General features: G+C 56.5%; 1 protein-coding gene across 7 annotated transcripts; it reads left to right on the top strand.

Annotated features, from left to right (window-relative positions):
* The first annotated feature begins 191 nt into the window (after window positions 1–191).
* DOK3 (docking protein 3) lies at window positions 192–10101 on the top strand. Of its 7 annotated transcripts, XM_063811727.1 has the most exons (7): window positions 192–370; window positions 710–748; window positions 1634–1816; window positions 2749–3054; window positions 6893–6992; window positions 7088–7260; window positions 7343–10101. In XM_063811727.1, the coding sequence occupies exons 3-7, from the start codon at window positions 1751–1753 to the stop codon at window positions 8018–8020; spliced, it is 1323 nt and encodes a 440-aa protein (XP_063667797.1). In that variant the 5' UTR covers window positions 192–370; window positions 710–748; window positions 1634–1750; the 3' UTR covers window positions 8021–10101. The 7 variants fall into 7 exon arrangements, with proteins under 7 accessions (XP_063667797.1, XP_063667798.1, XP_016809858.3 ...); XM_063811728.1 differs by lacking the exon at window positions 710–748 and having other exon boundaries at window positions 236–370; XM_016954369.4 differs by lacking the exons at window positions 192–370; window positions 710–748 and adding an exon at window positions 847–1031.
* Window positions 10102–12461: the final 2360 nt, after the last annotated feature.

Below are 12461 nucleotides of genomic sequence, written 5' to 3'. Positions count from 1 at the left end.
TCATAGCTCTCAGGCCCACTCTTCCTGTCAGGGCTGTGATGTTTCAGGGACTTCTCCTGAAGCCCCTTGGGAGGCTGCTGCTTGCCTCAGGACCCCCACCCACTGCCTGCCTGTGCCAGCCACCTGGAGGGAGCCCTCCACTCTGTTGACTGAGGAGGCAGCAGATGTCATAGAACTGCCATTTAGGCCACAAGCTCTCCCTAAGCCTGCTCTGTGCCCAGCTCTGCTGAGCTGTGAGGACCTAGATGGGCCAGGGAGATGGCTGCCTGGGAAGCCGTCAGGCGAGGGGAGAGAGACGCACATGCAGAAACGTGGACGGCAGTCACAAGACCGCTAGCAGATGAAGCAGGATCTCAGCATCTGGTGAGAGGTAGGCAGGGAACGGCACAGGCGGCCACACTTCCTCTGAGCCAGGCACTTTGCGTGTATGGCCACATGCTCATTCCAGTGAGACAGCGGTTGCTCAAGCCATATTTGTCACTTGATATGTGGCCTTGGGCAAGTTACTTAATTTTTCTGAGCACCGATTTCCTCACTGTTGAAATGGCGATGAGAACGCAAAGGATGTGGCGTCTGAGGTGGACGGAGCTTAGGGCTGCTTGGGCCACAGTGGGCACAGAGCTGGGTGCCAGGAGGCCTTCAGGACATATTTCCTGGCCAAGTGCATTCCCAAATGGCATTCCTTATCCTCTTCCATGTTCTCTCCCAGAGGTGGTGCTGAATGACCTGAGGCTGTTCCAGAATAAAGGTATACACACAGCCCCGCTATTGGCATCTTGCTAGGCAAGCCAACAAAAGGCGCCCCCAGCAGGAAGCAAAGCTTTAAATGAACATGTGACCTCTCCGGGGCCCCCTGGGACCTGCCACCCACACTCAAGTGGTTGGGGCCATTCAGGGCTGTGGGTCCCATGTGGACTGGATGCCCAGCGTGAGTGTATACCGTGAGGGCCTTTGAGCTCTCGGACAGCGTGGAGTGGTCAAGGAAGGCCTCCAGGAGGAAGAGGTGGCCAACCGCCCCAGGCAGCACAGTGGTGAGGGGGCCCTGGAGGGGTTGGCCTGGGGGAGATGCAGGCCAGAACACACAGGTCCCTGAGTGTTGGGCTGAGGAGCCTGGGCTGCACCCCAGGAAGGGGAGAGACAGGTTGGTCTTGGGTTGTGGAGAGTGCTGCATGGAGCCCCAGTGGGGCAGTGGCCCCTGGGGGGATGCCAAAGGCTGGTGATGTTCAGTGGCTCATGAGGTGGAGAGGAGCAGGTGAACACGAGAGAGATTTCAGGGAGAAAGAAGAGCAGCAAGATGGGGTGAGGCGCTCAAACCAGGACGCCGAGTGGGAAAGCCAGGAGTTGGCTAGAGAAGGGTCCCGGGTGGAGGCAGGGCCAGGGAGTGTCAGGCCCAGGGTGCGCAGCTGCCCGGGGCGGGACGGGGGAGGGGCGGGAACTCATGACTCAGGGAGCCAGACTGCGATCAGACGCGCGTGCCCAGCTGAACCAGGTGCGTGAGAAGGCTGCCTTCAGGTGGCCGGGGGCTCCCTCCAGGTAGGTGTGGGCACCTTGGGCAGCCAGAACCCCAGGGAGGAAATACATGCTGCCCCCAGCCCCTGAGCTGAAGACAGGCTCCCCTCCCCCCGGCCTGCAGCTGTCTCTGGACGGAGGGACGGGAAGTGGCCAGAAGGGGAAGTGTGAGGAGTTCCCGTCCAGCCTGTCATCAGTGTCCCCAGGTCTTGAAGCGGCGGCCCTGCTCCTGGCCGTGACCATGGACCCTCTGGAGACCCCTATCAAGGATGGCATCCTCTACCAGCAGCATGTCAAGTTTGGCAAGGTGGGGCCCCCTGGCTGCCAGGCAGCTGCCAAGGACCAACAGTGGGTGGGGAATGCAGCCTCTGCCCCTGCCTCGGACAGCCCAGGCAGACCTGGGAGACTTGGGAAGGGAGTCAGGGTGGAGGATCCCACCGAGGTATGGGGAGTGGAATGGAGCGCGGGTGTCAGCCTGAGACGGCAGGGGCTGAGCAGGCTGTGCCAGACCCTGCCTCCGGGAGAGACGGGAAATACAGGAGTGGGAGAGGGTCGAAGGCTCAAACCTCCCAGCAGGGAAGAGCTTCACGGCCTCTGACCCATGAAATAGTGCCACCGAGGGCCCTAAATAGGGTGAGGGGCTGAGCTGGAGGAGGCCTCAAGGGTGGAGCCCCTCCCTGCAGCGGCACTGTCCTGGGAGCAAGGAGGCAGGGGGTCACCTCTCCTCGGCAGCAGCCCCACACCCCCGCAGCTCAGCTGCAGCTGCTGCCCAGGCAGATAAACCGTCAGTTTCCTTTGCTCGAAGCTATTTGCATGTTTCCTTCCTTAACAGCTTGAGGCAGAGGCCTCCCTCCCACCCCAGCTCTTGGCCTGTGGCCCAAGTGCCCCTTTTTGGGGGTGAGAGGGAACCAATATAATGGCAGTGTCTGGTGGTCTGCCCGGCCACTGGATGCTGTACAAACATGACCCAGTAGCAGTCCCAGCTCGAGTTCTCATGGCCTTTTGAGAGACGACATTGATGCTTGTGGAGGTCACAGTTAGGAAAGAGCGGGCTGGGATTTGAACCCAGGGCTGACCAATCCCAAGCATAGCCAAGGCCTCCTTACCTGGCTCCCTGAGAAACTGGGGAGCAGAGGCCCGCTCCTGGCTGGGAGCGTTTGCCGAGCAGCTTGTGCTGAGCCAAGTGGCACGGACAATCTGCCACCCAAGGGTCTTCACCCTCCCGCTCCTCTCCCGCAGAAGTGCTGGCGGAAGGTGTGGGCTCTGCTGTATGCAGGAGGCCCATCAGGCGTGGCACGGCTGGAGAGCTGGGAGGTCCGGGATGGTGGCCTGGGAGCAGCGGGTGACAGGTCGGCAGGGCCTGGCCGGCGAGGGGAGCGACGGGTCATCCGCCTGGCTGACTGTGTGTCCGTGCTGCCGGCTGACGGCGAGAGCTGCCCCCGGGACACCGGTGCCTTCCTGCTCACCACCACCGAGCGAAGCCATCTACTGGCTGCTCAGCACCGCCAGGCCTGGATGGGCCCCATCTGCCAGCTGGCCTTCCCGGTGAGTGCGGCGGGCAGGGGGGCGATTGGGCTGGGGCACCTGCCCCCGACTTGTCCACCTCCACGCTCACATCCCATCACCCAGCAAGCTCCACCGAGCACCTACAAGCCTGGGAAAAGTAAATCTATAATGACTCAGAGGGCCGTGCGTGCCATGGAGAAAATGGACCGCCAGGGGAGCAGGAGGAAGTGAGGGAGCGACGGACAGGGTGGCCAGGGAAGGCCTCTCAGAGGAGGGCCCTGAATGACAGGAACCCACTGGGCAAAGGTCTGAGGACAGGGGCAGCCTGGGGAGTTGTGAACAGAGGGAGTCCCGTGGGCAGAGGCCCCGAGGCCGGACAGTGTGGGGTGTTTAAGGGCAGAAAGAAGGCGACGTGGCTGGAAGGAAAGGAGTGCAGGAGGAAGCCAACTCACAGAGCTCAGGGGAGCGGCTGAAATGCCCCAGGCCATGTGTGTGGTTTTGTTCTGAGTGAGAGGCGAAGGCTTTGGAGAGTTTAAGCCAGACATGTTTGTAAAGCCCCAAAAGGTCTGTGATGGGTCAAAAGGAAGTGAGCCTGGGGGTTCTTCAAAGAGGTAAACAGAGTTACCATGTGGCCCACAGGTCCACTCCTAGGTGTGTGCCCAAGAGAACTTGAACAGGTGTTCAAACAAAACATGTACATGTGAGGCAGGAGGATCGCATGAGCCCCAGAGGTCGAGGCTGCAGTGAGCTGTAATCGTGCCACTTCACTCCAGCCCGGGAGACAGAGCAAGACCCTATCTTAAAAAAAAACCCACATGGACATGAACGTCCATAGCAGCACTACTCACGGCCACCAGAAGGTGGAAACAGCCTACATGGCCATCAGCTGACAAATGGATAAGCAAAACGTGGTCCGTCCACAAGATGGAATACTACTCAGCCATAAAAACAAACAAACGCCTGGCACAGTAGCTCTTGCCTGTAATCTTAGCACTTTGGGAGGCCGAGGTAGGAGGATTGCTTGAGCCTAGGAATTCAAGATCAGCCTGGGCAACATAGTGAGACCCTGTCTCTAAAAAAAGAAAAGAAGAAAGAAAGAAATGTACAGACAAGGTAACTCCATTGGGATAGAAATCAGATGAGTGTTGGCAGGAGCTGGAGGAAGGGAGAAGTGGGGAGTGGCTGCTCATGGGTACAGGGCTTCCATGTGGGATGATGGAAAAGTTCTGGAACTAGACAGTGGCAACAGTGCACAACCTTGTGAGTATACTAAAAAGCACTGGTGGCCGGGTGCGGTGGCTCAGGCCTATAATCCCAGCACTTTGGGAGGCCGAGGCGGGTGGATCACCTGAGGTCAGAAGTTCGAGACCAGCCTCAACATGGAGAAACCCCGTCTCTACTAAAAATACAGAAGTAGCTGAGCATGGTGGTGCATACCTGTAATGCCAGCTACTCGGGAGGCTGAGGCAGGCAGAATTGCTTGAACCTGGGAGGCAGAGGTTGCGGTGAGCCGAGATCATGCCATTGCACTCCAGCCTGGGCAACGAGAGCAAAACTCCGTCTCAAAAAAAAAAAAAGAAAAGAAAAGAAAAAAAAGAACACTGATGATACACTTTAAGATGTAAAGTGGGCCGGGCGTAGTGGTTCACACCTGTAATCCCAGCACTTTGGGAGGCCGAGGCAGGCGGATTACCTGAGGTCAGGAGTTTAAGACCAGCCTGGCCAACATGGTGAAACCCTATCTCTACTAAAAAAAAATTACAAAAATTAGCTGGGTGTGGTGGCACACGCCTGTAATCCCAGCTACTACTTGGGAGGCTGAGGCAGCAGAATTGCTTGAGTCTGGGAGGCAGAGGTTGCAGTGAGCTTACATCGCACCACTGCATTCCAGCCTGGCCGACAGAGCAAGACTTTGTCTCAAAAAAAAAAAAAAAGTAAGATGGTTAAAACAGTAAATTTTATGTTCTCTGTATTTTATCATATTTTAAAAATCAAAAAACAAAAGGCAGTTGAGGTTAGGCATGGAGGTTCATGCCTGTAATCCCAGCACTTTGGGAAGCCGAAGCACGTGGATCACCTGAGGTCAGAAGTTCGAGACCAGCCTCAACATGGAGAAACCCCGTCTCTACTAAAAATACAGAAGTAGCTGGGCATGGTGGTGCATACCTGTAATGCCAGCTACTCGGGAGGCTGAGGCAGGCAGAATTGCTTGAACCTGGGAGGCAGAGGTTGCGGTGAGCCGAGATCATGCCATTGCACTCCAGCCTGGGCAACGAGAGCAAAACTCCGTCTCAAAAAAAAAAAAAGAAAAGAAAAGAAAAAAAAGAACACTGATGATACACTTTAAGATGTAAAGTGGGCCGGGCGTAGTGGTTCACACCTGTAATCCCAGCACTTTGGGAGGCCGAGGCAGGCGGATTACCTGAGGTCAGGAGTTTAAGACCAGCCTGGCCAACATGGTGAAACCCTATCTCTACTAAAAAAAAATTACAAAAATTAGCTGGGTGTGGTGGCACACGCCTGTAATCCCAGCTACTACTTGGGAGGCTGAGGCAGCAGAATTGCTTGAGTCTGGGAGGCAGAGGTTGCAGTGAGCTTACATCGCACCACTGCATTCCAGCCTGGCCGACAGAGCAAGACTTTGTCTCAAAAAAAAAAAAAAAGTAAGATGGTTAAAACAGTAAATTTTATGTTCTCTGTATTTTATCATATTTTAAAAATCAAAAAACAAAAGGCAGTTGAGGTTAGGCATGGAGGTTCATGCCTGTAATCCCAGCACTTTGGGAAGCCGAAGCACGTGGATCACCTGAGGTCAGGAGTTCGAGACCAGCCTGCCCAATATGGTAAAACCCTGTCTCTACTAAAAATACAAAAAATTAGCCAGGCATGGGGGTGGGCACCTGTAATCCCAGCTACTTGGGAGACTGAGGCAGGAGAATCACTTAAACCCGGGAGGCGGGCTGGGCGCGGTGGCTCATGCCTGTAATCCCAGCACTTTGGGAGGCCGAGACAGGCGGATCATGAGGTCAGGAGATCGAGACCATCCTGGCTAACATGGTGAAACCCCATCTCTACTAAAAATACAAAAAAAATTAGCCAGGCCTGGTGGCGGGCACCTGTAGTCCCAGCTACTTGGGAGGCCGAGGCAGGAGAATGGCGTGAACCTGGGAGGCGGAGCTTGCAGTGAGCCAAGATCGCGCCACTGCACTCCAGCCTGGGCGACAAGAGTGAGACTCCATCTTAAAGAAAAAAAAAAAGCCCGGGAGGCGGAAATTGCAGTCAGCCGAGATCTCGCCATTGCACTCAAGTATGGGTGACAGAGCAAGACTCCATGTCAAAAAAAAAAAGACAGCAAGGAGCCTGGTGAGGAAGCTGTGGCATTTGACCCGGCTGTGTTGCTATGGGCCAGGGTGGTCCTAGTGGAGGAGCTGAGTGGGAAAGAGCCCAGGGGACATGCTGAAGGCCTGGGTGTGAGGATGAGGCAGAGACTGGGGGCACCTTGCAGGGTCGTAGCAGGTGGCTGTGGTGAGATGGAGGAAGACACCTGGGGTACTGCTCTAGGCTGTCAGACATACAGAAGCCGGCCCAGCCAAGCCCAGGGGCTGCAAGGGACATCCCTTTGTGTCCCCAGTGATCTGCAGCTCTCAGACACCCTCAAGCACAGCGCCTCTTTCCCAGCCCAGCACTCTCAGTGGGGAGCCAGGTGGGAGAACAGGCTCGGAAGGGGACCTAGGCTTATGCAGCGAGCCGGGCAAAGCTGGAACTGGAGCCCAGGCCCCTGGATGCCCCCTGGCTTGTGGAGTTCTGGGATACTGAGGGGAGGGGACAGGGCATGGGAGTGCGGTGCTCTCACCTTTGACTTGAACTCATTCCCCAGGGGACAGGGGAGGCCTCCTCAGGATCCACAGATGCCCAGTCTCCCAAGAGGGGCCTGGTCCCCATGGAGGAAAACTCCATCTACTCCTCCTGGCAGGAAGGTAAGTTGGAGGACGTGCAAGGGCAGCCTCAGCCCCCCACACCCAGGGCTGGGTCTTTTTGGGACTGACGGAGCTGTCCTGGCCACCTGCCACAGTGGGCGAGTTTCCCGTGGTGGTGCAGAGGACTGAGGCCGCCACCCGCTGCCAGCTGAAGGGGCCGGCCCTGCTGGTGCTGGGCCCAGACGCCATCCAGCTGAGGGAGGCCAAGGGCACCCAGGCCCTCTACAGCTGGCCCTACCACTTCCTGCGCAAGTTCGGCTCCGACAAGGTGAGGTGCAGGGGTGGGAAAGGGTGAGGGGCTGACACCCTGGACCCTCCTGCTAATCCCCACCCGTGTCCCCTGTGCCCAGGGCGTGTTCTCCTTTGAGGCCGGCCGTCGCTGCAACTCGGGTGAGGGCCTCTTTGCCTTCAGCACCCCCTGTGCCCCTGACCTGTGCAGGGCTGTGGCCGGGGCCATCGCCCGCCAGCGGGAGCGGCTGCCAGAGCTGACCAGGCCCCAGCCCTGCCCCCTGCCACGGGCCACCTCTCTGCCCTCCCTGGACACCCCCGGAGAGCTTCGGGAGATGCCACCAGGACCTGAGCCACCCACGTCCAGGAAAGTGCACCTGGCCCAGCCCGGACCCCAGAGCCTGCCGCTACTGCTAGGCCCGGAGCCCAACGATCTGGCGTCCGGGCTCTACGCTTCAGTGTGCAAGCGTGCCAGTGGGCCCCCAGGCAATGAGCACCTCTATGAGAACCTGTGTGTGCTGGAGGCCAGCCCCACGCTGCACGGTGGGGAACCTGAGCCACACGAGGGCCCCGGCAGCCGCAGCCCCACAACCAGTCCCATCTACCACAACGGCCAGGACTTGAGCTGGCCCGGCCCGGCCAACGACAGTACCCTGGAGGCCCAGTACCGGCGGCTGCTGGAGCTGGATCAGGTGGAGGGCACAGGCCGCCCTGACCCTCAGGCAGGTTTCAAGGCCAAGCTGGTGACCCTGCTGAGTCGTGAGCGGAGGAAGGGCCCTGCCCCTTGTGACCGGCCCTGAACGCCCAGCAGAGTGGTGGCCAGAGGGGAGAGGTGCTCCCCCTGGGACAGGAGGGTGGGCTGGTGGGCAAACATCGGGCCCATGCAGACACACGCCTGTGTCCACCCTGGCCTGCAGGAACAAGGCAGGCCGCCTGTGGAGGACCTCAGCCCTGCCCTGCCCTCCTCATGAATAGTGTGCAGACTCACAGATAATAAAGCTCAGAGCAGCTCCCGGCAGGGGCACTCACGGCACATGCCCCTGCCCACGTTCATTGCGGCCAACACGAGCACCCTGTACCGGTTCCAGGGGCACAGGTGACCTGGGCCTTACCTGCCACCCGTGGGCTCAAATCCACTGCAGCAGACAGACGGGATGGAAATCATTAGGACTCCATGTTGCCCTGCACGGCCGAGTGACACGAAGAGGCAGGCGGAGGGAGCTGTGAGGCTTACTTGTCAGACTCAGGAAGGAGCAACATGAGGGCCCAACTGGAGACCCGGAGGCCTGAGCTGGGAGGAGGCAGTGGGGGCGGGGTGCAGGTGGAAGGGATTTCAGAGACACCCTCGCCCAAAACACTTGTTCCCTGCTGAAACTCCAACAATTTGCAGATACTTCTGGGAACCCCAGGCATCAGTCTCCTCATCTGTAAAGGAGAGAGAACCGATGACGTATCAGGCATAATCCTTGATGAGAGTTTGCTGCGTGCCTACTCAGTGCCAGGCGCTGGGGGACACGGCCGTGTTCAGGACAGCCTTGGTCCTGTTCTCCGGGAGCCGACATTCCAGGAGGAGAGAAGTTTCCTGAAGACTTCCATGCTGCGTTCCCTCCTCTGCTCCTGCCCCTGGCGCCATCCTAGGAGCCAGCCATGCACGCAAGCATCATGCCTCCAGGGCTCTGACTGCCCAGCCCCTCACCGCAACTCTACCTCAGCTGCACACACCCTTGGCACATCCTCAACCTCATTTTCATGACGGACACACAATTTTTGCTCTCTCCTGTCCAAGCCTCATCCTCTGGCTGCCACCTCCTTCCAGCTCACTTCCTTTAGCGTGGCCAGTACTGCCCCTGCCTAGGCATGTCGACCTGCAGGGACCCTTTTCTGGCTCTTCGAGGCCTCTGCCCACCATCCCCTCTTTGTTCTCCATAGTCCCTTCCCCCTGTTGTCTCTTGTTTCATCTTACTGGTCTGGCAAAGTCCCCGGCCTTGGGCGAGCCCAGACCTCCTCAGTGCCTGCACACAGCTGCCCACAGCCAGAGAAATCCATTTAAGCAGACTGCCTGCATCCTTCTTAACAGTGCAAGGCAGGCACTCCCTGCCACAAGAGACCCTGTTCCCTAGTAGGGCAGCTTTTCTCCTCCCCAGAACCTCCTGTCTATCCCCACCCAGTGTCTCCTCACAGGCATATTGGGGAAACAGGTCAGGCTCTCCCACCATATCTGCAAGTGTACTGGCATCCATCTGTCTTCTTCCTACCCCTACAGTAGAAACAGTGTCTGTCCCCAGCTGTGCTCTGATCCCGGCTCCTCTCACCTCAGAGCTTGGAACATTGAGCTGTCCCCACTCTCTCCTGCGCCCATTCATCTTACCAGCAGCTTTTCCAGCCACACGCAAACATGCTCTGTAATTTCACATTTTAAACCTTCCCTTGACCTCACATTCCTCTTCGGCCACCTCCCTGTTTCTCTGTTCCTCTTCACAGCAAAAACTGTTCAAAAGAGTTGTTGATTACTTTCATTTCCACTTTCTCACCCCCATTCTCCCCTCAATTAACTCTCCTTCATCCCCATGATGCCATTATGTGGCTTTTAGTAGAGTCACCAACCTTATTCTCCAAAACAAAAGCAACAAGGACTTTGACTTCTCAGCAGCACTCAGCTCTGGTTCTTGAAACACCCCCGTTACTTGCTATTCCTCCTACCTCATAACAATCTCCTTCCCAGCCTCTACTGCTGCCTTCTCTGAGTTCTTCCCAGGGTCCTAGGCTCAGATGTAGTGTAGCTCAACCCTGCTACACAAAAAATCTCCTGAAAGCCTGTAAAAATGTCCATGCATGTTCTGTGAGTGAGCTACCAAGAAAATAAAAAATTTTAAAAATCAAATGCCCATGCCTGGGCCCACACGCAGGGGCTCTGATTTCATCAGTCTGGTAGGTGGGTTCTGGGCATCCATGCTCACTGGATTTCCGGATGATTGTAGTATGCAGCCTAGGCTGGGAACCACTGGCCAATCATTCTCCAGGTGTCACAGACCCTCTAGGTGCTAATGACCCCGAAGGTCTGTCTTCAGTGCACACCTCCCCCTGAGCTCCAGATTTAGGAATCCCACTGCACACGAGACATCTGGATGTGGAAAAGACATCTCCAGATCCCATGGGTGAAAGGGGGTTGGGGGAATGGAGACTCTGGTGTTCTTCCAGGATGTGTGTGGACACAGAACGCAAAGACTGGAGGGATGCTAGAGCCATAGGGAGGAAGATTTCGGCTCACTTATTCATGCAAGCACTTCCTGATGGGTAAGGTCTTAGAGCAAGCTGAGGCCAAGAGGCAGGCAGTTGAGGTGCTGCTGCAGGCACCCCCACTCCCTACAGTGGCAAGCCCAAGCCCAGCCCTTGGCAGCTCAACAAATCCCAGGACACGCTGAAGGTCACCCAGAGAGTCAGGGGCATGGCTAGAACCAGAACCCAGGACTCTGGGGACTCAGCATGGCATCCTTTCCTTCATTACAAATCTGAGCTGCTTTGTTTCCTAGGGATTTCTGTGATATTCCAAGGGGACTGTGGGAAAGAAGGTCCTTGGAAACCACCAGGACGCTAGAGGCCTGGCCTGGAGCCTCAGGAGTCTCGGCCACCAGAGGGCGCTGGGTCCTTGTCCAGGTCCAGTTGCTACGCAGGGGCCGCCTGGGCTGGGAGGCTCCCCAGGGGACACAGACCAGAGCCTTGCACCAGCCCAAGGAATGGGAGCCTGGGGTCCTCTCTGCTGGAGGACTGCCAGGACCCCCAGGCTGCCGCCTCTTCCTTTGCTCATTTGCTGTTTCACTTTGTCAATCCTTCCTTTCTTCGTGTGTTCATTCACATCCACTGTGTGCTGGCCCTGGGGAAATGTTAGATAAGACACATTAGCTGTGTGTCTTCATTGTCCTAACAAAGAACACACCCTGGAAAGAGCACCGCAGAGAGTCCCCATTCCCCCATCTCCCTCCACACATGGAATCTGGAGATGCCTTTTCCACATCCAGATGTCTCTGGTGCTGTGGGATTCTTAAATAAACAAACACTTCATACAGAATGTGAGATGATGGAGATGCTATGGGGAAAAATAAAGCAGAGGGAGGGCCTAGTGTGTGATGCGGGTGAGGCGTCCAGGGATTGCTGTTTCAGCTGTGATCAGGGAAGGCCCTGGGAGGGAGGCCACATCTGAGCAGAGACCTAAATAAAGTTGGAAACCTGTTGCTGAGATACCTGGAGAAGTGTTTCAAGGGCCGGGCACCGGGCATGGTGGCTCACGCCTGTAATCCCAGCACTTTGGGAGACCAAGGCAGGTGGATCGCTGGAGGTCAGGAGTTTGAGAGCAGCCTGACCAACATGGAGAAACCCCATCTCTACTAAACATATAAAAATTATCCGGGCATGGTGGTTCATGCCTGTAGTCCCAGCTACTCGGGAGGTTGAGGCAGGAGAATCACTTGAACCTGGGAGGCGGAGGTTGCAGCGAGCCGAGATCACACCACTGCACTCCAGCCTGGATGACAGAGCGAGACTCTGTCTCAAAAAAAAAAAAGAAAAAAGAAAAAAAAAAGTGTTTCAAGCAGGGGAACTGGCAAGTGGAGAGGCCCTGAGGCAGGAATATGCTTGGCCTGCTGGAGGAAATGTGAGTGAGGAGGTCAGGGTGGCTGGAGTGGAGGGAGCGAGTGGTAGGAGTCAGACCCAGTTTATTCATATTCTGTAGGGCTTAAGGACTTCAGTTTTATTTTGAGTGCAATATGAGCCCACTGGAATGCTAAAAGCTGAGAGCGACATGGTGCTGTGATTCTGGCTTTAAAAATATCACTTTGGCTGCTTCGTGAAGACTCTGGAAGGGGCAAGGGTGAAAGCAGGGATGCCCGTTAGGAGACTGTTACAGGGGCGCAGGCACAAAATGGCAGTGGCTGGGACAATGGTGGCAGCAGCGGTTAGATGTGAACATGTTGAAGGTGGAATTTGCAGAATCTGGGGGAGGACAGAAGAGAAAGGATAACTTCATCGTTTCTGCTGAACCAGTTGGATAAATGTTGGTGGCACTTCTTGAAGTGAGGAAGGAGTTAGGAAGGTGGGAAAGGCACAAGTTTGAATTGGGCCATGATGGTCTGAGATACCTAGTACAGTGGTTCCCCAAACTTTTTGGCAGAAGGGACCGCTTTCATGGAAGACAATTTTTCCACAGACTCGGGGTGGGGTGGGGATGGTTTCAGGGTGGTTCGAGTG

The sequence above is a fragment of the Pan troglodytes genome, chromosome 4 (genome assembly GCF_028858775.2).
Source record: "Pan troglodytes isolate AG18354 chromosome 4, NHGRI_mPanTro3-v2.0_pri, whole genome shotgun sequence".
In the NCBI taxonomy this organism is placed as follows: Eukaryota; Metazoa; Chordata; class Mammalia; order Primates; family Hominidae; genus Pan; species Pan troglodytes.
The sequence above is the reverse complement of the archived record's forward strand: the minus strand, read 5'-3'. Positions and strand labels throughout refer to the sequence as shown.

Coding starts and splice junctions, on each gene's coding strand:
- DOK3 (XM_016954367.4), top strand. CDS start 1,580: ATGCTGCCCCCAGCCCCTGAGCTGAAGACAGGCTCCCCTCCCCCCGGC. Junction 3,055..6,892: donor TCTGCCAGCTGGCCTTCCCG/GTGAGTGCGGCG, acceptor CTCATTCCCCAG/GGGACAGGGGAGGCCTCCTC. Junction 7,261..7,342: donor GCAAGTTCGGCTCCGACAAG/GTGAGGTGCAGG, acceptor CCCTGTGCCCAG/GGCGTGTTCTCCTTTGAGGC.